This window comes from Papaver somniferum, chromosome 1, assembly GCF_003573695.1.
Source record: "Papaver somniferum cultivar HN1 chromosome 1, ASM357369v1, whole genome shotgun sequence".
Lineage (NCBI taxonomy): Eukaryota > Viridiplantae > Streptophyta > Magnoliopsida > Ranunculales > Papaveraceae > Papaver > Papaver somniferum.
The window spans coordinates 11,298,445-11,323,238 of record NC_039358.1 but is presented as its reverse complement, the minus strand read 5'-3'; the positions used below and the strand labels follow the sequence as shown (position 1 = coordinate 11,323,238).

The 24,794-nt window shown below is 37.3% G+C and overlaps 1 protein-coding gene across 1 annotated transcript; it reads right to left on the bottom strand.

Moving 5' to 3' along the window:
- Nucleotides 1-14,030: 14,030 nt before the first annotated feature.
- Nucleotides 14,031-15,725, bottom strand: LOC113348200 (uridylate kinase-like). Its single transcript, XM_026591939.1, has 7 exons — nucleotides 15,701-15,725; nucleotides 15,356-15,561; nucleotides 15,007-15,219; nucleotides 14,835-14,888; nucleotides 14,641-14,729; nucleotides 14,198-14,433; nucleotides 14,031-14,107 (listed from the first exon to the last, which is right to left on the bottom strand). The coding sequence occupies exons 1-7, from the start codon at nucleotides 15,723-15,725 to the stop codon at nucleotides 14,031-14,033; spliced, it is 900 nt and encodes a 299-aa protein (XP_026447724.1).
- Between the last annotated feature and the right edge of the window lie 9,069 nt (nucleotides 15,726-24,794).

Here is a 24,794-nt window from a genome sequence, read left to right as displayed (position 1 = left end):
CGAAGGTTACTCAAAACCCATGTTTTGATTTTACGAAATAATAATTAACGTAAATAACTCAAGTAAATTTTCAAAAAAAAATTATCTAGCGTGAGAAAACTCACGTAAATAAATATATGGCATTATACTTTATATAATATGTCACGGTTTTATATTAAAAAAAAATCTTTTCCTTCGTATGATCGTTTTTCTTTGAAACGAAGTCTTATTTCGGTTTTGCAAAAAGCTCACATCTTTTAAGATAAAGTTTTGGTTTCCATGAAAGCTCATAAACAAAATTTTATCATTGGACACCGGTCTATTTCAAAATAGAAATCTCTCTCAAGCTAGGGATTATTGCTAGTCTCTTGAATTAATGATCGAACGAACATACGTTTAATAAAACAAGGGTTTTTCTACAAAACTCCCACTCATATATACACATGTACAAAATTTTAACATAATCAAAGCATGAACACTCATGAAATCAGCAAGCAAAAAAAAATTTTACCTGGTCGGTACCGGCCGGAGTATGTCCTGACGGTGGTCGGGTGGCGCCGGCAATCAGCAAAATTCCGGCGATCTCTCTCCTGCTTCCTTCTAAGCTCGTACGTGAGGGTGATGAAAATAGGAGGGTGGTGGTCGGTCGTGAGAAATAAAAAAAAGGGACTAATCCCTTTTATATCAATTTTTATTTCCAAAACCTAATTTCACAAGGATTTCCTTTTCGGGCCGGGCCCATGAATCCTAATTCGATCAAGGTCCCATCAACAAACCAGCGGTTCAACACCAATTTATTCTCATTAGACGATGCTCTATCATGCCACTGGGATCTTCTTTCAATCCATGGTCCCCTCGCACAATCGAAAATCCGGTAACGTCTTATCTTATCTTACGACTAAGTTCAATTACTTATTTCGTTCATAACTGGAAAATCACCATCCAGTGTTGACTGAGGAACATGACTGTCCCTCACTAAGAAGGGGAATTAATATAGATGGTGGATTTTCGGCAAAGGCTAAAATCGTAAAACCATAATTGTAGTACTCGTGATCCAACAATCAGATGAGTGTTGAGACTCATGTCTCTCGTCGAAAGCATGAAAGTACATGCCACAAAATCTCTGAATGAGACTGTCTCTCAGATTATATGTAGATGTGTAGTCTCTTAGCTGAGACAACGGCACATCTCATGAATACTGAGCAATTTCGGTAATTACTTCTATATAGAATCGAAAGATTGGACGGCTCCTAGACAGCTTGCCTGCTAGTATAAAGCAATAACGTTTTCAGGATGCAACAAGGTTTTCCCTAACTATATAAAGGAGATATGACGTTTCAACAAGCTCAAATTTATCAATTCTCAGATAATTAATGCTCCTAGACAGCATGCCTGCTAGTATAGAGCCATCAATTAATTATCTCTAATCGTTAACTAAATATTCATAAATATTCTACGATTCTTCGTAATATTTCGTCACTTCAATTCGTGGTTCTTCCCAGCATAATTCCACGGGTTAGTGATAAATGTTCAACGAACGAGCATATGAGCAGCTCTCGAGTAAGCTCCGACCAAAATGGTGCAAGTGTACTCAGCAATAATGCACAAACGAGCATTCCAAAACACGAAGAAACGATGAACCTATGCAAAATAGAAAGAAAATAATAAATAATAAAATATTAATCGAGGCTCTGGGAGACTGGTCCCACGGCCGACCGGTCGTGCCGTGGCCAGTTCCATGCCCAATTTTATATTTTATCATATTTTTATTATTTTTCCTGATCTCTTGAAAATCCCTTCATTTGAACAAATCTCCTTCGTCTCAAGGAAACTCCCCAGTCTCATGGTGTTTCCTCGTATCAAAGAAATAATAATAAATTAGGAAAGATGTCGTGGGAACGGACTCACTAGCCGGCCGGCCATGCCCTAGTTGTGGCCGGTCCCACACCTCATGGATCCTTATTATTTTATTATTATTTCCCTCATCCCATGAAAATTCCTTGAATTCATGAAATTTCCCTCAAGTCATGAAAATAATGTAAAATTAGGGAAACTCGTGGGACCGAGCCCTAGCCGGTCAGTCATGCCCTATCCGGTCCCACACGCTCCTTATTTTATTATTATTATTTTTTATGTTTCCCTCATCTCTTGAAAACTCCCTGATTTCAACAAATTCCTTGGTTTCAACAAACCTCTTGATTTTATGATATTTTCCTAAAATCATGAAAAATATTATAAAATTGGGAAAAGTGCCTTGGTACGGGCTCTTTGGCCGGTCGTCCATGCCTTGGCCATAGCCGGTCCCACACTTCATGACTCCCTATTTTATTATTATTATTTCCATAATATCATGGAAATTCCTTAACTTCATGAAATTCCTCAGTTTCATGATATTTCCCTCACATCGGTGAAAATACATAAAATTGGGAAAGGTGTTGCGGGACCGAGCTTGCTAGTCGGCCGGTCATGCCTAGCCACGGCCGGTCCCACACCTTATAATACCCTATTTTATTAATTATTTTTCATCATCTCATGAAGATTCCCCAGTTTCAGCAAACCCTGAATCCTTCATATTTTCTCAAAACGTTGCTCAAACGCGCATCAGAAAATATCAAAACTCTCACGACTGAGACACGGACATTATGGTGACGTGGGCATGTCTCCTTGACCGACCAAGGCCGGACCTAGGGCTTGTAAATATCCGGTCCCGCATGTGTTAATAATTTTAACCTAATTTGCTCAATTGCTCATATTGGGTCCAAACTCTTCTCAAACAACTTGGAATTTGCTCAAACAACCATCAGCTGGTCCCACGATCAGCAAGAGCCGGTCCCATGGCCCCTTGGTCGGTCCCTCATCTCTCCATACCACCTAACGCTCACATGAGCATTATTTTAATAAGTGATTAAACCAGCATTTAATCATCTTTTCACCAACTGGTCTTCAAGAGACTTTGGTATTTTTTCTCACTTGAGCATCTTGGCGTTACATGGTCGACTCATCATCCCATGTAGCCGGTCCCTCCTCCACTCTGTGGTTGATTTTCAATAAATCATCAATTGATCAAAATTAGGGTTTCGAATCCAGAGCTGCAAATACGTAATTCTGAGTAGATTCAAATACTAATAATTTTACGTTGATACAATGATCAATACTTTCATTATTATACTTGGCCTAGCAGTCAGTATCTTAAATTAATATTTCGTTTGGTCCTGCCACCAACAATTCATCAGACGAGCAACAGTCACTCAGATGAGCAATATTTGCTCAGACTAGCAATATTTTCTCAGACTTAGGAATATTGGTTCAGCTATCAATATTCAACGATTCAGCAGCACAGTTCGCTCAGGTTATCAACATTCATTCGGCAATAATACATATGTCTCAACAGACATTTTCAATTCATGAGTCTCAGAACATTTACAAATCACTTTCGACTCAGAAATACAAGGACACATTGTCCCATGAAGTCAGCAACTGACTCCACAACCACGAGATGTCAATCGTGTCTTATGGGGGATATTAACTAGGGTTTTGGTCTGGCAGTCTACGACACGTGTGTTCATGCATACGATGAGAATGTGATCAAGTCGTGCAATCAGTTGAAGGAGTAAATAATGTATGGGTGAGGGTATTAAGGTAATCTAATTTTAAATGGATAAGGCTATTAAAAAGTAGGGACATAATTATTGTTGTATAAGGATATATTTATTGGGTTTGAAAAGTAAGGACATATAAATAATGTACCCGTGATACTTTGTTAGCTTATCATATGACTGGATCTTTTGTTAGCTTATTATACGACTGACCTAGTGACCCCTAATTGAACCACTGGTTGGTCCAGTTGACCCTGATCCAGTGATTCTACTGGTTTGATGACCGGTCCGGTTATTAAAACATTGGTTTGGATTAGTTATCTTTTCTTGCTGGTTTAATTAAGGGTATCCTTAGGCTTAACTAACTAGGATAGGACTAGATTTTGTAGATCCTTAACTAAATAAAATGCCCTAAATTAGCTTGTAAGAGCAACTCCAATGGGCACACCAAACTGTTAGATTTTCTCATTATATACCTACAGTGGGGCTGGCAAACCATTAAAACGGATGAGCAAACCCCCAAATACAAGGGTTTGTTCATCGCGTTTCTGATTGAGTTGATTGACTCAACCCAAGATGACCGGTTCCACGAAGACTGATCGGTGCATGCTGAGCCGAGACTTGGTATCAACAAAGCCGAAACTCGGATTCAACAACACTGAAGCTTGTACCATAAAGAGACGGTCGTAGTATACTGATCCGAAAACGGTTAGTCAATCCCCTCCTATAAATTCAATCGAATTGAACTCCACGACCCCAACTTCCATCCACACCAACAAATTATCTGAGCAATGGCTCAACCATATATTAATCGAACGGAATTTACGATCGAAGAAGACTTGTCGCTTTGTCGAAACTACGTAACTTTATATCCGGCTAGGGGTGAAGAACGACGTCAAAATGGGGTAATGAGTATGAGTTATATCCTTATAATCTTTGAGAACTCCTTCAATGATACTAGTAATCCCAACAATCTCAATGTGGCTGGGTTGTTTTGCCGAATTGAAGATATAAAAGATGAAGTTAGATAATTCATAACTTTCGTTAGGCTTGTTGGTCATTATAGACTTAGGTGTGACACAAATGTTGATGTTGTATTCAAGATCGAGAGAAATGGCGAAGATGGAAAAGAAGAATTTTTACTTATGAAGCTCATCACACAATCTTAAAGTATTTTTTGATATCTTGTTTTGGGGATTGATAAGTACAAATACTGCTCGAGATAAAGTTATAGTTTCATTTCTAGATAAATTAATAATGATTACATGTAACAGTTACGTTAACTAATATAGTTTTAGTTTACAAATATTAAAAATTAAGGATAATTGTAGTTATTCGGATCCACTCCAGTTCATGTAATTCGTCCCCCTTGCATAACTTCCAAATCCACCATAAGTTCCTGCAGGTTGAGACCCTTGAGCATCATCTCCCCCACCTTGGTTCCCAACCATGGACATAAAGGATCAACTAAAGACCCATCAAATTTTAATGATATCCTATAATCTTGATAACCTTTGGGATCTTCTTCACTTTCCTGGCAATATGGAGATTGTTGCACTGGACGAACTGGAGAACCTTGCACTAGATGATATGAAAATTATGGAACATGAGGTACTTGTGTTTCTAGCACTACATCCTGGGAGGATGTAGTTATCGTACGCTGAGAAAATTAGGACTGGAGTTAAATGTATCCTCAAACGCGCGCAATTGTTGGAATGTAAATACGTCAATATATCTTAACTTCATTTGATTCAATACGTCAATATCTCTTTGTTTATGGGTAAAAATGTTTCTGCTAGTTTTGGTAAATTTGGGTGTGTGGATGAGAAAAAAATCTAAAACTTAAACAAATGCACTGCACACGGGAGTACTTTAGATTCGAGAGATCAATTTGTACAATCCTGGCCTAAACCAAGAAATGGTCGTTCCAGTCTTGCTTCGGTCACAAAGTGAAGGAGAAGGGTTGGTCTTAGGGAGGGAAGCTAAGAAGGTGTTGAGATCAAAATGGTCAATTCTGAAGGTGTGGCTATTTTATGACTTGTATCAGAATTTGGAACTGGCTTGCGGAATGTAAGCTATCAGTTCTTTGGTATTTTCTTGATACTGTGTTGTTGTTAACCAAACTGTTGTCGTTTGGTTGAAATAGGCAGAACCTATTTATACAAGTCATATTGAACGCACCCTGATCTCATAGAAAGTGGGAATGATTTAGTGATGGAGAAGTGAGGTCGTGTGTAAATGCCAGAAAACCACGTTCCCACTATCAAGGGGACACGTTAGTTTACACCCACTACTTCTTGCCTCCACCAACTTCCCTGCTTTCTGACACTTATAATGGGCGTGTTGCACGCCGCACGCTGTAAACCGCCAGACCAATACCCTGATGAGTATCCTCCAGTTTGTGACATGTTTGATTCCTCGAATGTTTTCATGGAAAACGTGTAGCAGATTGCTATGTGCGGCAAGTCAAAGTCAGGAGACTTACCGCAGAAGAATAGTATGTGATGCTATTAGGCTTGTCTTGGCTGGTCGCCTATGAGTTGCCACAGGCCTGTCAATTTTGTGGCAAATTTGGACGGCTAAGATTGTGACCCATGAGAAAGGGTGGCCATTGATTATGACCACATTCTGTTGGCACCTGATAATGGCAGAATGGCGTGCTTGGCATAGTTTGCGCGTGCCAGCGACACGGTGGTGCAAGTAGCGCCTGGCATAGCCATGGCCGCTAGATTTTGGCATATTGGTGTTAGGCCCAAATATGGCTTGGCAACATTATTTCTAGTTGCCACATCAATCCCAATGCTCTGGGTATCATGATTTGGCTTGGTTGGCCTAGCAACTTCGCCTAAATTAGGGTTCCGCATGTTGAAACCTTAATTAGTGCGTGTGGCATGTGGTCGCGGCATGGTGACGCTTTTTTGTGCAAACGGCGCCATATTCATGCCAAAGGAACTATAATAAGGCCATTATATGGAAACGGCCACAAGAGCAAGAGTTGCTATGAGTGCCTATGATATGGCGCCATTCCTAGGGTTTCCTGGGTCCCGCATGGCTCGTGGCATGTTGTGGGGCCCAAAATGGCGTGATTTGAGCCACAACTGGAAATTAGGGTTTTGGTTAATGCGCCTAAAGAAAAATTGTGCTTATGACTAGAAAACCCTAATTTAAGCACCTAATGGCGTTGGCCACGAACATGAGGTAGGTTAGCACGTAGGTGCGCTATCTACGACACGTTGGCATGTTTTGGCATGCTACTATAAAGTGGCATATTTGGCGTGGCGGAGTGGCATGTTGGCATGCCGCTCAACTTACTAGCGCAATATGGCACGTTTGGCATGTTGGCGCGGTTTTGGAAAGTCAAATGGCTTTGTGACCATCTGGCGCAGTTTCCACTTTTTTAAATATTGTGGGAAGTTTAGAGCAACCTGATTGGTTAATATAAGAGGATCCGGCCTAGCATGGGCGTGGCCACACTTCTACTGTGCGCGTGGCAAATTTAAAGCGACCTAATTGGTCGATGGGAAATAGGGCCGGCAAGTATGGTCCCAACCATCGTGTGGCGAGTTTAAGGCGACCTGATTGGTCGAAGGGGAAATAAGGCCAGCCAGGCAACATGGGGCATGGCCAATTGCAAATGGCGCCGGCTGGCCTAAGGCATGGCCACACCTCCCTTTGGTGCCGCTCCTATTCCGCGACTCTTTTTTATTTCTTGTTTTCTGATTTTGGGTAGGATTTTGCACCTACTAATCCATGACGGATTAATTGCTTAGTTCTCCTAAGCTTAATTTCGACCAACGGGGTCTAGTATATTGCGCAAGGCGCAAAACCCTAATTTTGCAAATTAGTCAGGGTAATATTTGAATCTTGTGAATTATCACAAAATTGATTGAATTCTATGTGTTGACACAGAGTTCTTTAAGTTTATTTCCAGAGAGCAGTATGCTTTCTGATTGAGTACTTTTATGCAAGGACCTTAACCTTGATACTTGGAATTTCGTGCTACTCTGCTGCGAGTGAACACAAATTGTCATGCCATATCAATATTAAGGGTTCATCTGGGGAACATAGCATAGAAATTATTCAAAGAAACTTATATTAATTGAATAACATGGGCATGGTGCCAAACTTTACAAAATATCTGGGATTGTTGCTACATGCACCATTCTGGGTAAATTTCATAAGAAAATATTGCTCAATAAATGCACCAGTGAAGAGACTGAACACTCATCACTTTTACATGGCTCTGTTTATTTGCAGAGTGGCGGCATATTAAACACAAGGTTTACAATTTTAACCCTGAACTGAAAACCACCATCAACACTCTTAACTCCATTTAATTCAATTATTCTTGAGTTTCCGAAGTGCTTGTATAAGAATTAGGACGATCGATACCTTGCGACACAATGGGAATAATTTTACTCTTTCCGGCAAGATTAAAAGTCTCGAGCTCCCAATTTAAAACTAGCAAATCAGACCCAGCCAATGAAGAAGAAGATCTTATTTTTCGTCTTGATCGAGTCGATGAAGATGGAGCTCCTTGTGTAGTATAACTGGTGAAAGTTGGAATCACTGGTGGTGCATGGGGTGAAGCATCCAATTTCGATAATGCTCTTCCCATTGCGACGAAATCCATACCATAGATGTGTAAAACTTCTCTAAGAATTATCGGCGATGTAACATTCTTGTATCATCAGTCATAATGGTCTTCATCACAAGGGGTGAATTTAGCCTCATACCTTTCCCAACCTCTTTCCTTTAGATCTATGTATTTCGACCCGTACATGGTAGTTATTCTTGGAGGATGGAGTGTCTCTCCAACTCGACGAACTAACTGTCTAGCACATCTCTCCCCAAAAAAATAAACACCAATATCACTAACAGGACTATACAACATGCATTGAAAAGTCTATGATCCTTCTGACAGTCTCAGTGTTGTATTCTTCAAAATCTAGATACATACTCCAAATAACATTATATTTGTTCCTAATCGACATTTGGGATATCCACACATGAATGTTGTCTCACTTGGACCTTTTTTGTTTTGGCTGTTGCAAAGTTACCATTGTCGAGCCAGTTGAAGCCGACACTCGATGCAGTGTGAGCTAGTTCAATTGGGGTTGGTCAGTCCATACAACAAGGGTAGATTTTGTTGGCATCGATATACCACTTCTCCAATGCCCAAAATTAACTTTGACCATCCACCTGGACTGGCGAACACTCTAATTAGATGTGTCCCATTGGACTTTCTCTAAATTGGAGCTTTAAAGCATGTATGTGTTGACTGTGTAAGAATATGATATCGTGTAATATCGGATATCCCCTATTTATGAATCTCAACTCTCCATCCAGAAGGCTGAATCATACTGATAAAATACCGAATACAAAAACTGTCAAAAAGATTTTTATCATCGCTCAAGAGCAAGGACCATGGTCTGAGAATTTTCATTCAAACTGATAAAATTTAATCAAAGACTGATCAAATTAGGTGTTACTATAGAATAAGAACTAGTCCATTTTCATCCAAAATCATTTATGCACTCCTTCAAATGAATGAGCGAGTGAAAGTAGAGACTGAGAGGATGAAAATCAGTCGTTTTGGGGAAAAAAATTACTTAAATGGCTGATCATATCTGCCTCTCAAGCACTTTTTTTTCCGATTTTTAATCTATTTAAAACTCTTTGCCGCGAGTCCCTTACAGATTTTACCATTAAATGATCAAAAAGATAAACTAAACTTCATCCTCGTGTCTCAATTTTCTTCCAGACGACTGATATTTAGCCTGTCAGTGTGTTATATTTGCTTCCTTACGATCAAAAAAGCACTCCTTCACCTAGTTTCTCACTGGATTTGAAAGTGAATGAATGTTTTTAGCCTTGTTCTAAGAACAACGGTTATGGAATGAGGTATGTAACACTCATTCAATACTAAAATGAATGAGAAACTGATCGAAAGAGTCAGATGTTGACAATGAACCAGCAAACTAAAAGACCGAGAGGCTGGTAGTCATTCGCTTGGAAAGAAAAATTCTTTTCAAGCAGCTGAACGTATGCCTCCCAAGTATATATTTTTTATTTAATAATAAAACCTAACTTTTGGTCCCACCTCCGAAAAATTTTAAATTAATAAAATTCTGAAAATATTTTTCCAAACGGTTGAAGATCGGCCTCTTAGTCTCTATCAAGCAGTCTTTCATTTGAAGGAGTGTATGAGAGACTTTAGTTGATGCGATGAGTCTTCTCATTTCATAATCCTTGCTCTAAAAGGAAAAACTTCTAGCTAAAAATGAGAAAAAAAAATATCAAAATTAAACACACATGCAGAAAAATAAAAACAACCAAGCTCTAGGCGGCTCGGATCATCCCCATAAACAAACAAGGACAAGAAATCCATAGACTTCGCAGCATTACACCATTTGGGGAAAATGGGGAAAAATAAATGTACAAACACTTATAACCCTATGTGAAATAAAAGATTTTAAGAAAAAGAAGTTAAGTTAATTGTGTCTTCGGCCCTGACTTTGCATTCATTGTAAACAGGACCAAGGTTGACTAATCATAGCTCTAACTTCTCCTAAAATCTTTTATTTGCATAAAAATCTTCTATATTTTTCTATTTTTAGCTTACCAGATATCATTTAGTCCACCAAAATTTTCATATTTTTATAAAATAAATTTAAATCCTATGAATATATTTTTCTAGCTCCACTACTGATTTTAAAGATCTTGCTTAACTGATGCAAGGTGGAGTAACACTGAGTTATTTTTTATCCAAAAATTTGTAACATGGGTGCTCATTTGCCAACCAATTTTATCATGTTTTGGATCTCTCTTCCTGTATGGCTACCTAACCTATTTAAGGATGAGGCTTAATCGTTTAATGGATTTTAGTTCGCTTAAAAAAAAGATTACACAAAATTGGTTTAAACGACCAAAATCAATAATTTCTGGGTGAAAAGCACAGTTAGATTTTGATACTGTTTAAATGGACAAAAATGTAAAAATAGCAAGGATGTAAACAATTTCATCATACCTATTTTCAAATATTTTTTCTTATTTTTAATTTACATCAGGATGCATCCAGTTTCATCATTGCTATTTTTTAAGTTTAAGTCATGATGAACCCAGTTTCATCCTTGTTATTTTTTTTGTGTCCATTTCACCCAAACTAATTTTTACTCGTCCATTTGAACCATGTTTTGAAAATATTTGGACAAATGACCCATTTTCCGAAAAAATTAATATGCTAAAAATCATGCAAATGCAGGCAAAAGTTACTTTTTTTTCTTTTTTTCTGAAGCAAAAATTACTGGTAATGCACACTGGGGCATTTATTTTGGAACAATTTAATAATGAAAGCATACAAAGAAAAGGGTTATGAAGGGCCACATAGTCATCATCTAAGGGACAAGCAGGCACCAATGAGTTTGTGTACCCATTGACATGTTTGAACTTATCATATGCATTTTATTGTGCAATAACGCCATAAGAATGAAATGAAGAAAGATCTTAGTGTGTGTTCATACTCAAGGAATATATAGGAAGTGATGTTACCTATTGTTAGTGAGGGTTGCCTTGGATGCTTTGAAGACTATATATCCGAAACAAAGAAAGAAAGATCTTTATTTGTCGAGTAAAAGTCTTCAAAAGTCGATCACTTTTTGATCTGTCCAAACCTTTTTCGAGCAAACTTACAGACATCAAATCAAGTTTTTCTCCCGGACGGCCAAAAATGATGAGTTAGAAACAATAACCCAATAATTTGACTCTTTATGATGGAAGGGAGAATGTTAGGTGGGTGATCACATATATTGTTTCTTGGCATACTCAACATTATAATGACTATCAAAAAAAAAAAAAAAAGGAATTATAACAACTTTATGATTTCAAGTTTCTATTTCTAAGTTGGTTATAATTTATAGCTTAAAATTACACTCTTAGGTATCTCCTGTCGCTTTTTCACCATCTATTTTAGGATAAAATGAAAAAATGATAATATTATTTTTATTCTATATATTGGATTGGAGATGAGTCTTTAAGGAAAAGAAAATTATGTATGTCCCCGCACATGTTAAAACTCAGGATGTTTTGTAATTTTAGTTGTTTTTAGTAAATTCTTTAAATTTTTGTAGTTATTTTGGTCATATGTATGTCTTATGAGTTCCCATCGCCAACTTATCTACCACGTTTTCAAATTGAAATTTTAAAACGGAAAATGTGTCATTTGTCCAAATATTTTTAAATCACGGTTCAAATGGACGAGTAAAAAATAGTTTGGGTGGAATGGATAAAATTTTTTTGGCAAGGATGAAACTGGATTCATCCTAGCTTAAATTTAAAAAATAGCAAGGATGAAACTGGATACATCCTGTGTAAATTAAAAATAAGAAAAGATATTTGAAAATGGGCATAATGAAACTGTTTACATCCTGTCTATTTTTACATTTTTGTCCATTTAACGGTATCAAAATCTAATTGTCATTTTCACTCAGAAATTGTTGATTTTGATCTTTTTAACCAATTTTGTGCTTTTAAAATGAGCTTAAAAATGGACTATTTGTTTGTTGCTATTAAAAGAATTTTCTTGTTTCATTATTCGGAGATTATGACTTTGTTCTTTTTTTTCTAATTTCTTTTTCGTCATCAAAAAAACCCTCCTAGGGAGTTTGCATAAAAAAAATTAATTACATGTTCACACTCTGTTTAGCTCTTTTATCTACATTAAACCTAGACTACGAATCACTAAACATGAAATATATTATCACGTATTAGCAGTCTAGCAAACGCAATCGGTATTAATGAGGCTCAACTTTTTCTACATAAAAATAAAACATACAAGTTTATGACTACATAGTGGGTTTCTTAAGATACTTGGATAAAGCTACCAACTTAACACTTTCCGGTGGATTTAAGAACATTCAAAATGGTACTAAAGTGAATAATTTACACTTCGTAGATGACAAAAAAAAGTTTGACAATCGTAAAGAGGAGTCCCATAAATTATTTTCCTATTAGCTGCTTTAAATACTCCCTCCATACCTATTATATAGGCATAATTTTCATTTTTCTCTGTACCATTATGTAGGCGGAGTCCAAATTTCAAAACGATTTTTTACTCCTACTATCCCTATTTATTTGCTTGAGAATCATCACAATTGAGTATATGTGTTTAACATTGGGAATATAGTTAAAGGTAAAACAGGAAAAAGTATAGAAATTTATAAAATCAAAAAGGTTTCTTAATTTAAGAGATTTTGGCTATTCCGTCTATATATATGATACAGAGGGAGTAAAAAATTAATACTTCTAAGACAAGACTCATTCTTATTCCAATTGGCAATTCTCTTAATTGGCCTACATGATTCGTTGGGCTTGATAGTATGACTGATTCGATCCCTTTTTTTGTATCTTGGTTTGTCATTGAATGCTAAAGCAAACTCTAAGACTATTTGGGATGGGTATATTAATTATATGTCCCTACTTTTAACTCCCTACAAAATATATCCTTATGCAACAATAAATATGTCCCTCCTTTTTTAGTAACATTATCCATTTAATGTTAGATTACTTTAATATCCTCACCTATATAATATTTTTTCTTTATTTCAAAATGGAACAAATTTCTTCCACTACCAGTCCACCACCATTGCACCACCACCACTGGCGCCACCACCACCACCACTGGCGCTACCACCACCGGCGCGAACACTAGTCCACCGCCACCACCACCACCAATGATGCAATCACCGCCAGTCCGCAGCCGCCACCACCACCACCTCCTCCTCCGCCACCACCACCACCACCTCTGACGCCGCCGTCAACACCACCACCACCGCCGCCGCCACCACCACTGATGCAATCATCACCAAAAAAAAGGATCAACAACAGTAGTTGATCCACCCACCGCCGCCACCGCTGGTTCAGATACTTTTTGTATCAACAAAAGTAGTTGATCCATTTCAGTTGGATCAACAATGGATGTTTATCCATTTCAGTTGGATCAATAGTAGAAGTTTATCCATTGCAGTTGGATCAACAATGGATGTTTATCCATGTTGATGGAAAAAATGCTACCATTTCATTAGTTGTAGTTTCAGATCCACCAACAAAACCATCAACCACCATTAATAATCCATAACAGTAACAACCGCCACCATCACCGTCGCCACCATCGGTTCAAATAATTTTGTATCAACAACTGTATCCATTTAAATTGGATCAACAGTAGGTGTTTATCCATTTCAGTTGGATCAACAGTGGATGTTTATCCATTTAATCAACCATCATTTCTATTCCTATAATCCTATTCTAAATTTCAGATTTCAAAATGTGAAGGGAACATTAGCTAAATCTTCACCTATGCGCACAAAATGTTGGCCTCCAAACAGCTGCTCGTGCAGCGTCTCGCAAATGAATTCTATTCTAGATTTCAGATTTCAAAACATAGCTAATACAAGTTCAAATTCCGCACAGATCAACAGCCCAATGGTGCTCATCTACAGCACCAGTTCCAATTCCTTCTTTCACTCTTCTCCCTGTTGTCATTCATCACCAATACTATCAGCAGCTTCTCCTTATTTCAAGTCTTCCAACTTCAAGTCCTTATTGTGAGAGGTTGTTCATACTTTCTGATGCTCTCAGAGCTGCTGCGGTATCTGTGGCGAAGAGTGGGTTTCCCGTTCCAGCACCTACTCCCCCGAATATGACAACTCTTCCTTTTTCAAGATGCCGGATAGCCTTTCGTTTGTTATAGGGTTCAGTAAGCTGTTGCACTGGAAATGCAGTTTGTACACGTGTCCGGACATTCAACGCCTCCGGTGCATATTGAAGAAGTACGGAGTTCATCACTGTTGCCAACATCCTGGCAGTTACAATATGCTCAAGTTAATATCCACGAAAAACATGTAAATTTGCATTGCGCTATCTAGGTTTCAAATCGCTCAAAATTGATATTTCCGAATATATAAGTTCAGGTCTTCAGCAAAAAAGTAGATATTTAACTTTACTATCGAATTACATGATTACACCAAAACCAACACAAGATAATGACACTGATTAACCACATTACCCTAATTGATATGTTGATCTCTCTAGGCCTGTTGCAGTTACCCATGTGTCACCACAAAAGAAGTTACGGCCACCCAGAATAATATCCACCTGATACAAGCACATATACAGGCATCTCAATCCTGAACAAGATAAAAGACATATAAAAGCAGTTTGCCAACATCAACGTTAAAAGGTGTTGTAGCCTAGATATACCTCTACGCCAAGGCTACAAGCCCTTGCAACTTCTCTAGCAATCAGCAGAGTAACCTAATAACAGAAGAGGCAAAATATTCAGCCGTGTACTCCATAATTCACAATACGCAGGAAAAACTACGCAAATGTCATTCAACACGCAATATAAAAGATCAAACTTCGCAATTTTTACCACAGTCAATACCTTCGGATCAGTTTTCTGCGGACCTGCCCCAACTAGAGAAGCACCACTTACTTTAAATACAACTCTCTTCCATCTAGGATTTGCCAACTGTGTTAAACTTAAACCACCACCAGCACTAGGAGAACATACTTGAAACCTTCCAATTACACATAATGATAACTTCTTCATATAAAAAAAGATAGCAATATCAACAATCCAATTCTACAAATCGAAAGAAAAACGCACAATGCAGCTTTGTTATACCTCTTAGATTGCCTAATCGGATTCGGCGAATACACAGCAGCAGCCAAATTAGTGGAAATTTGTTCAATTTTTTAAACCAAGGCCATTGACAAACAGTAGCACCACATGTATTCATTCTTTGTAACTCAACTTTATATCTTTTCTTCATGTTATCAACTTTATTCTTACACTGCTCAACACTCTTAGCACCACCACCACCACCACCACCGGATGATGATTTATTATGTAGAGTAACAATAGCTGCAACTTCTTCCCAATCCTTACCATGAAGAATACTTCGATTAAGTTTATGAAATTTATCTGTATATGCATTTAGTAAACACTCAATTGATAAATCATTCCATTCTTCTCTATCTTTTCTGTTATCTGGTTTATAATAACCCACAACATCTGAATCCAACCAATCTGTCTCCACTGCATCTCCAGTTTCTGCTCAAACCCAGCTCATTTGCTTTCACTGTCATTTTAATTAAAGTTCAGTTCAGTCAACTAAAACAGCAGAAACTTAATTCCATCTGATATTAATAAAACTAAACTTTAATTCCATTAACAGCCTCAGTTCTTTAACCTCAATTTTGAAATTCAAAACCCTAACTTTGGATCCAATTCTAAAATAACCCCACGGCTTCCATCAAACACCAATTGAGGACAAAACCATCTTCTAACTTGATGTAATTTTAAAAGTGGTAAGTAGAGTATCGTTCACTCGGACTTGTGTAGACTCGATTTTAGACTCAAAAATAAAAAACACTAAAAATAAAGAAAATATATTCACAAAAGGTTATCACAATATCGAGAGATACTGAGACTCAGGATTCCACCAAATTCCATTCATGTGACTCAAATAATAATTCCAATCAATTATACTTCAAATAATAAAAATATGGAATCTTGTTCTTTGCCAAAAATAGATTTTTGAAAAGCAATGACTGTAAATCACAAGCATGATGTATCAAAAATACATAGACCAAGCATACACCATCAAAAGAAATCAAACCCATTCAATAAAAATCATAAGTCAATTAAAAATCAATACAAATAGTCATAAAAGAATTATTAGAATTACCACATGCATGAAATAGGGCTTCCTCCGTCATCCCAGTGTTGGGGTTTAACTCCTCATATTAATCACAGGCTCAAAAGAATAAGTCATGGCTCATAAGTTGTTTTTATTGAAGAGATGATATGATTCAGTGAATATGCAACGACGTACTGGCGTTACAGAGTTCACTGCTACAAAAAGTGTGGCTAACTTAAAATAAATGTGGCTGTTCAGATGTTACAGAGAGAATACTGTAGCACTGATGCGAATTTGAGACGCTGTTCCTCGTTGCAACGCTTGTTCTTCAGCAACAGCAGCAGAAACACGTAACTTCCTGCAACTCGATCTTCTCAGCTCTGTGGTGCTCTAAACTACTCCAAACTCTCGACAACTCTTCTAGGGGACCTAAGAATCCTATTTATACACAAAAGGGTCATCGAATCTCTTCCAAATCGTATCAAAATCCTTTCTTCCCTTCCTTGGAAGTCACGACAATAATCGCTTCCCAAATTTGTTTTACACGTTTCTGAGCTCTCCCATTGATATCAAACTCTTCCTTAGATAGAATATATCCCTTTTTAATGGGTTTCTTGCCTTTAATCTCTCTGAATATCCAAAAACAAACCCAACAGGACCGTGTTTCCTTATTCACCTCTGTTTCCCTTTTCCAGCCATTCCAACCCAATTTGATCGATCCAATTGCTTATAGTAAACTTGTCTAGCCATGAGAAGTCCAGCCCAATCAATTTCCGGAGAAGTCCAGCCCAATCAATTTCCGGTGTTTAATCTCTTTCAAACTGCTCCAAAATCCGATTCCTAAATTGCCAGGCGTAGAATACTGTTTCCCGCCAAATTTGTTTGAATTTTGAGAAGGAAACTGACCTCCCCTTAGTAAGTAGGCTACCCCTTATCCAGGCTGCTGGGGCCGCATAACACTTGTCCCGTGGGTGCCTTTAGTAATTTTTCTAGGAAATTTTCCGCACTTTTTCGGGGTTCCTCCGGAGTATTTCCGGTACACTTATGGCATACTTCTGGGGCGCTTCCGGTACGTTATCAACGGAGGTCCAAATGCCACATTTTGAGCCAATTCCGCCGCAAAAGTTTATTCTTCCAAAAACACCTACAAAAGCATAACACAACCAAATAAGTACAAAACCGAGCACTAACAATATATACAATTGAGATATATTAGACACATAAATGCGTCTATCAAATACCCCCAAACTTATTATTTGCTAGTCCCGAGCAAATCAAAACTACAAAATAAAATCCTAACTCACTGTCGCAGACATCATCGATTGCATTTAGCATATGCAATAAGCATTTAAACCCCTAGGTGGCCCTAGTGGCCGAGTTATAGTCTTGGGAGGGCTTACCAGAGATATAACCACAAAATCCTTACTCCAGACCCTAGATATCTACGCAGAACCTTGGAAAGCACTAAAGAACCTCCTTGGTTGGCATACTTATTGATTATTGGAGGAAGTACCCTGATGCGAAATTCTAATTGTTGTACACGAGTTTGCACTCAAGCATACTAAAATTCATATAAAGTGACAGAGCTCTACTCAGATAGTTTCTGGACATCATAAACCGAAGTCAACCAATCACACGGATAGATTAAAAAGATGGATGTAGAGAAAAACGTGGATGATATTGACTAAGGTGAACTTATCCTAATGGAATGAGATACTGGTCTGGACTAATATCAACACACTGGCATATACAAGGGAACCAGTGGTCGATAATCCTAACTCTAGGTCAACTCAGCTGGCATATACAAGGGTACCAGTGGTTGACTTTATTGTATTTATTCCGGTTGGTCTGGTGGTCTGGTCTCTTTTTTTTTTCTTTTTTTTCTTTTTTTTTTCTTTATTATATATATATTTTTTTTTTGATATCTCAGTCACTCTATTTCACCCTAGCAATGGTAAAAATAAAACAAAAAGAAGTGATCAGGATTCTTTCGATTTTTGCATCACGAGGATATGGCGAAACTATCATGTTTTTTTTTTTTAATTCTAACACCTGAGCTCTGTGCTTTTATGAATAGACTCTTTAGATGTTTCCATCTAATCAGATTGGTTCCTCAACTCCTATAACCAAGATGTTCCCATCCACTTAGATTGGTTAGTGCAAACCTTAATAAGCATAAATTTTTAGACTCTGGAGTTTATTTATTGCAACTAAAAAAGTTTCTCCCATACCCCCAAACTTAAATCTAACATTGTCCTCAATGTTCTAAAGATGAAATTAAAAGCATGAACAAGGAGAAACTGTTACCATTTGAAGCAAAAAGAGTTAAGGAAGAATATTACCGTGTTGCGTGAGAATGGGTTACCTCCCAAAAAGTGCTAAGTTTCAAGTCTTCATCCAGACTTAGAAAAGAATTAGTCACCTCGAATCATATAGTAACAGTCGAAATAACTGTGGGTCTTCAAAACCAAAAAGATCTGACCAAAGGAAATTGCAGTAAACCAAGAAAATGAACAAGACTAGCATGCCCTTACCTAGTTTCCTGATAACTATCACTAATTCAGGTTCAGGTTCAGGTTCTATGAAAGGGTCTAAATAAAATATTTTCCTCGGATACATTTCCTCATAGGTTGGATCCAAATTATTAGGTCCTAGAGTCTGGAAAAACTCAAATAAGAACTTAGAATCACAAAATAATAACCTAAATAACTGAGGATCCTCTAAGTCAATCAAATTTGACTTACATAATTGACCACAATGAGAGTAATGGTCATTCTTAGGAAAATGTATCAATTCTATTAACCTAAAGTACTTAGGCTTAGTCTCAGAACTTAATATTCGAATCATTTTAAATATAAACGTTCCCACATTTGGAAGAAAACTATTTGGTGGGAAAACAAAGTCAATCTGGGTGTTATTGCCTGGGCTAACCACATCAACCAGAGGATGGGTTTCTAACGACTGAACTTCTTCATGGATATCATTAGGTTCGGGAAAACGAGTGTGAAGATAATCTTTTAAGATGGTCGAGGCAGAGATATGAAGTCCTAAGTGAGGGGACTTTCTGAGAGTTAAAGGTAAGGCACTAGGAAGGTGATAATCACCCCCAAACTTAGAGTTTTCAGTGTCTCTAGATAGACCTCTAATTATTTCTTGAATTTCCGTATCTTCAGAGTCTTTAAAATATTCAAGAGATTCTTCTAAGTTATTATCAGGTAGTGCATCTCTACTCCTCTCTACGGGTCTATAATCTTCATATAAGACTATTGTTTCTAAGTCGCTAGACTCTAAAACAGCATTTTCGGAATAAGCCCATTCCTCAAACCACTATCATCTTCGTAATCAAAAGGAAATACTACATCGTCTAAAACGGTGGTATCCCTAATCAAATCCTCGTCCTTTTGAATAGGTGAATAATTATTAAAATTATTTGGATTCGAACTAGAAATAATATTATCATTGTAAAGCTCAATTGGAGTAGCAAATTCCTGATCACTATTTATGTCAAATTCTTCATCAACACTATCCTCATCATAATCATCATTATAATAACATGAAAATGGTTGAACCTCTTCTAAAGTAGTGTTACCAAGTCTAACCTCGTCATCTTGATTATGTAAATAACTATCCTCATTTTCAAGGGTATTATTAGAAATACTGTATTGGAAATTAAGATTATTTCGAGAAAATTTTTCATTTATCCTATTTGATGTCTCAATAAATTGCTTGAGAGCCTCGTCTAGAGAAGGAATAGGAACTGAAGGATCATAAAAAGGACTACTTTTCAATAGTTTGATTGTATCTTCTAAATACGAAGAACTAGTATTATAATCTTCTTTCTCGTATGACTGATGCACGTGCGAATAGTAATTGGGCTCACCTTGGTATGAACCAAAACCTTGAAAAGGTTGGCGTCCCCAGCCACTATTCCCACCGTGGTCATAAAACTGATGATATTCATAATCAAATTCAGGTAGATATTCATCGTATTGGCTTCTATCATACCAATTCGACATTCTTAATTGCAAAGGAATTCTACGCAATCACAAACACGGCCGACTCAACCAAATCAGACCTATAGATTTCTAGAAAACAAAAAGCATGATGGCTCCACTTAGATTATTTCTAGACTAGCTTCTATCTCTCGAAGGGGAATTCGTTACAGTTTGAGCAACCCCTCTGGATCAATCCGAGCTAATGTGAGATGAAACTGAGACGAGGGAAGCTCAATGGAGCTTTGATACCCAAGGCCTCACCGGCGTTACTAGGAGGATTGTTTCAACTCCCAGAAGTCATCATGAACTTTGAAATTGCTTAAAAAGTGACCAATATTCTTCGAAAATTTTTCCTAACAAGCTCGATACCCTATAGGTCTCTTTCTAATCAGATTTTAAAGCTTGGGTTCGCGTTAGGTTTTGTTCTCCTAAAGCGGGCAAGAAGGGAACGGTGATGAAATCCGAACCCTTATCTTGTATTGGCCAGGCCTTGCCCTTTACTAGGAAAATAAAGACAGTCTGGTTTGTCCTCAAACAATTAGCACCTTAAGGAGTACAGTAACTCGCTTGCAGGGGATTCGCGAGTGTTTCGATTGGACTTACCTCCCGTACCAGACGGGGGATGAACCGTTGTCGTCGACTCGGGCCACGACTCCTATGTCGTGTGCGAAACTGAGGGGCCGAGACGATATCGTAATCGTCGTCCTTCCCTGTGCAGTTTATATTTAAATTAACCCTTCCTTAGGGTTTTAAAAATTAAGTCCAATGTCCCAAAAATAAAGTCCAAAGAAAAAGTCCAAAAGTTGTAAAAAAAAAATTACAAAAAATAAAATAAAATCCTATTTAAAATTTCTAAAGAAAATAATAAAAAAAATTAAAGATATATACAAAACTTCTTCTTCACTCCTTTTGGATTCCTCTTTTCTTTCGTTCTTTGGCTTAGCTTTTCTTTTCAGCACTTTCTTTTTTTCTTTACTTTAGCTCAGCTCCAAATCTGAAATCAAACAAAAATACCAAAACGGGTAAAAAAGAACAAAAATAATAAAAAAAAAACCTAAAAACAAATCTATAAACAAGTCCGCGTCGGCGGCGCCAAAAATTGATGTAATTTTAAAAGTGTTAAGTAGAGTATCGTTCACTCAGACTTGTGTAGACTCGATTTTAGACTCAAAAATAGAAAACACAAAAAATAAAGAAAATATATTTACAAAAGGTTATCATAATATCGAGAGATACTGAGACTCAGGATTCCACCAAATTCTATTCATGTGACTCAAATAATAATTCCAATCAATTATAGTTCAAATAATAAAAATATGGACTCTTGTTCTTTGCCAAAAATAGATTTTTGAAAAGCAATGAATGTAAATCACAAGCATGATGTATCAAAAATACATAGACCAAGCATACACCATCAAACGAAATCACACACATTCAATAAAAATCATAAGTCAATTAAAAATCAATACAAATAGTCATAAAAGAATTATTAGAATTACCACATGCATGAATAGGGCTTCCTCCGTCATCCCAGTGTTGGGGTTTAGCTCCTCATATTAATCACAGGATCAAAAGAATAAATCATGGCTCAAAAGTTGTTTTTATGAAGAGATGATATGATTCAGTGAATATGCAACGACGTATTGGCGTTACAGAGGCCACTGTTACAGGAAGTGTGGCTAACTAAGATAAATGTGGTTGTTCAGCTGTTACAGAGAGAATACAGTAGCACTGTTGCGAATTGGAGACGAAGTTCTTCGTTGCAACGCTTGTTCTTTAACAGCAGCATCAGAAACACGTAACTTCCTGCAACTCGATCTTCTCAGCTCTGTGGTGCTCTACACTACTCCAAGCTCTCGAAACCTCTTCTAGGGGACCTAAGCATCCTATTTATACATAAAAGTGTCATCTAATCGCTCCCAAATTGTATCAAAATCCTTTCTTTCCTTCCTTGGCAGTCACGACAATAATCGCTTCCCAAATTTGTTTTACACGTTTCTGAGCTCTCCCATTGATATCAAACTCTTCCTTAGATAGAATATATCCCTTTTGAATGGGTTTCTTGCCTTTAATCTCTCTGAATATCCAAAAACAAACCCAACAGGACCGTGTTTCCTTATTCACCCCTGTTTCCCTTTTCCGGCCATTCCAGCCCAATTTGATCGATCCAATTGCTTCTAGTAAACTTTTCTAGCCATGTGAAGTCCATCCCAATCAATTTTCGGTGTTTAATCTCTTTCAAACTGCTCCAAAATACGATTCCTAAACTGCCAGGCGTAGAATACTGTTTCCCGCCAAATTTGTTTGAATTTTGAGAAGGAAACTGACCTCCCCTTAGTAAGTAGGCTACCCCTTATCCAGGCTGCTTGGGTCCGCATAACACTTTCCCTTGGGTGCCTTTAGTAATTTTTCTGGGACATTTTCCGCACTTTTCCGGGGTTGCTCCGGAGTATTTCCGGTACACTTCTGGCATACTTCTGGGGTGCTTCCGGTACGTTATCAACGGAGGTCCAAATGCCACATTTTGAGCCAATTTCGTCGCAAAAGTTTATTCTTCCAAAAACACCTACAAAAGCATAACACAACCAAATAAGTACAAAATCGAGCACTATCAATATATACAATTGAGATAAATTAGACATATAAATGCGTCTATCATGACTTCTTCTAATTTTCTCTTAATCGAATTCCAGATTAAGAGTATCGAGAACTGATTCAAATACCTAATTCACTTTCTCATCCGAGTCCGAATCAACAACAGACATCATCAATATCACCACCGACTACTGCATGCTCCTCTCCATCTTATGACGAACATAGAGACTCCGTTTGATTTCTCTCACACCCGCAGAAGAAGAAGAAGAACAGGAGGTGGAATCAAGGTGTCCGTTTGATTTCTCTCAGATGTCTGTTTTGGAGATCGGTTCTTGTTGATTGATAACTAGATTTAAGTTTTGTAGTTGAATCAAGGTAAAAATCAATCTAAATATTTTATTTAGGAGGTGGCGGTGGTACTGGTGGTGGTAGGAGGTGGAGGTAGTGGTTGGGATGACGAAGAAAAAGAGACGATTGAATTTCATTTGGTTGAGAAATTTTAGTCTAATTATTATACAGGGAGGGAAGATTTGGTATTGATGATCAAAAATATTTCCTTAAAAAAAAGGAGGGACAGAATTATTGATGGATAAGGATATTTATGTAGTCCATCAGAAATAGGGACAATAGTTAAATTTCCACATTTGGGATCCAGTGATTGCTAAGTTTGATTAAAAGTTAACTCATCGGAGACAATGTTCTCTTACTAAAGGAGGTATGCTTTCTTTACTTAAAAGTGTTCCAACTTCTCTGCCATTGTACTATTTCTCTTTGTTCAAAACTTCGGTTTCTATTATCAACTAATTAGAAAAGAATATGAAACATTTTCTTTCTGAGCATAAGTATGGTTCTAAATGTTCTCATCTGATAAGTTGGAAAATGGTTTGTGCCAACAAATCTAGAGGTAGCCTTGGAGTGTCAAATTTAAAGTTGACAAAATCTGAAATTTTTCTAAATGATGTTGCATGTTTTGTATTGAAAGATTCATTTATGGTACAAAACTATATCAGGAAAGTAGGGTTCTGAATTCTCCAATTGGATCCATGGAAAGCTTGCACTTTTTTTTAACATGATACTGATCATGTAATTTTTTACTAGGATCAAAAATGTAATTTGGCCATAATTTGATACAGTATCCATTTATAATATGGATTAATATGATATTCGCACACTGGTCGTTCAAAGGTTGTTTTAGTCACATGATGAGATGGGGATGGTCTTAGAGGGGGAAGCTGAAGAGAGAGAGAGTCAGAGTATTCTAAGTTTTATAGAAGAATTTCTCTGAGTTGTTGAGAGAAAGTTATTATTAGCTTGGATAAATAGAGGACCTATTTATAGATGAATTCTCTGGTCTCTAGTAGGTGAAAATAGGGTTTTCTTTCCTTGCGAGGAATAACTAAGGATAAGCGAAGCCGTCCTTATCTTAGATTTCTTTGACCCACTTTTATCTTTCATCAGATGAAGAAATATATTTCACATACTTGCCATAGACCGCCAGACCAAAATCCTAAGTCATATCCTCCTCCCTCCCACCCCCACCCCATTTATTTATGAATGAAGTAGCCTTTGTGATGACATGTTTGATAGGGTAGGATATTATTTGTAGCTGACGTGGGTCAAGATAAAAGAATATTCCCTGATTTATGAGTATGACTAGGATGATTCGTGTTTTGGGAAAAGAATGCCTTGAAAATTGTGTGTAAAATACCAAAAAAGCTGAGGCTAATCTCTATCTTTGTATGGTCGGTCACATATGACTTGTGAAAGCCAAATACTTGTTTGTGCGTCTGTCAGATGGGCGTGTGGAGATTCAGGTATCTTATTCACGTTTTTGGATAAATGAAAAAGGGGGGTACAACAACCACATCCAATATATCGATTATCAATGTGTATGGACAAACTCCAATATACTTTTAAGAGAATCA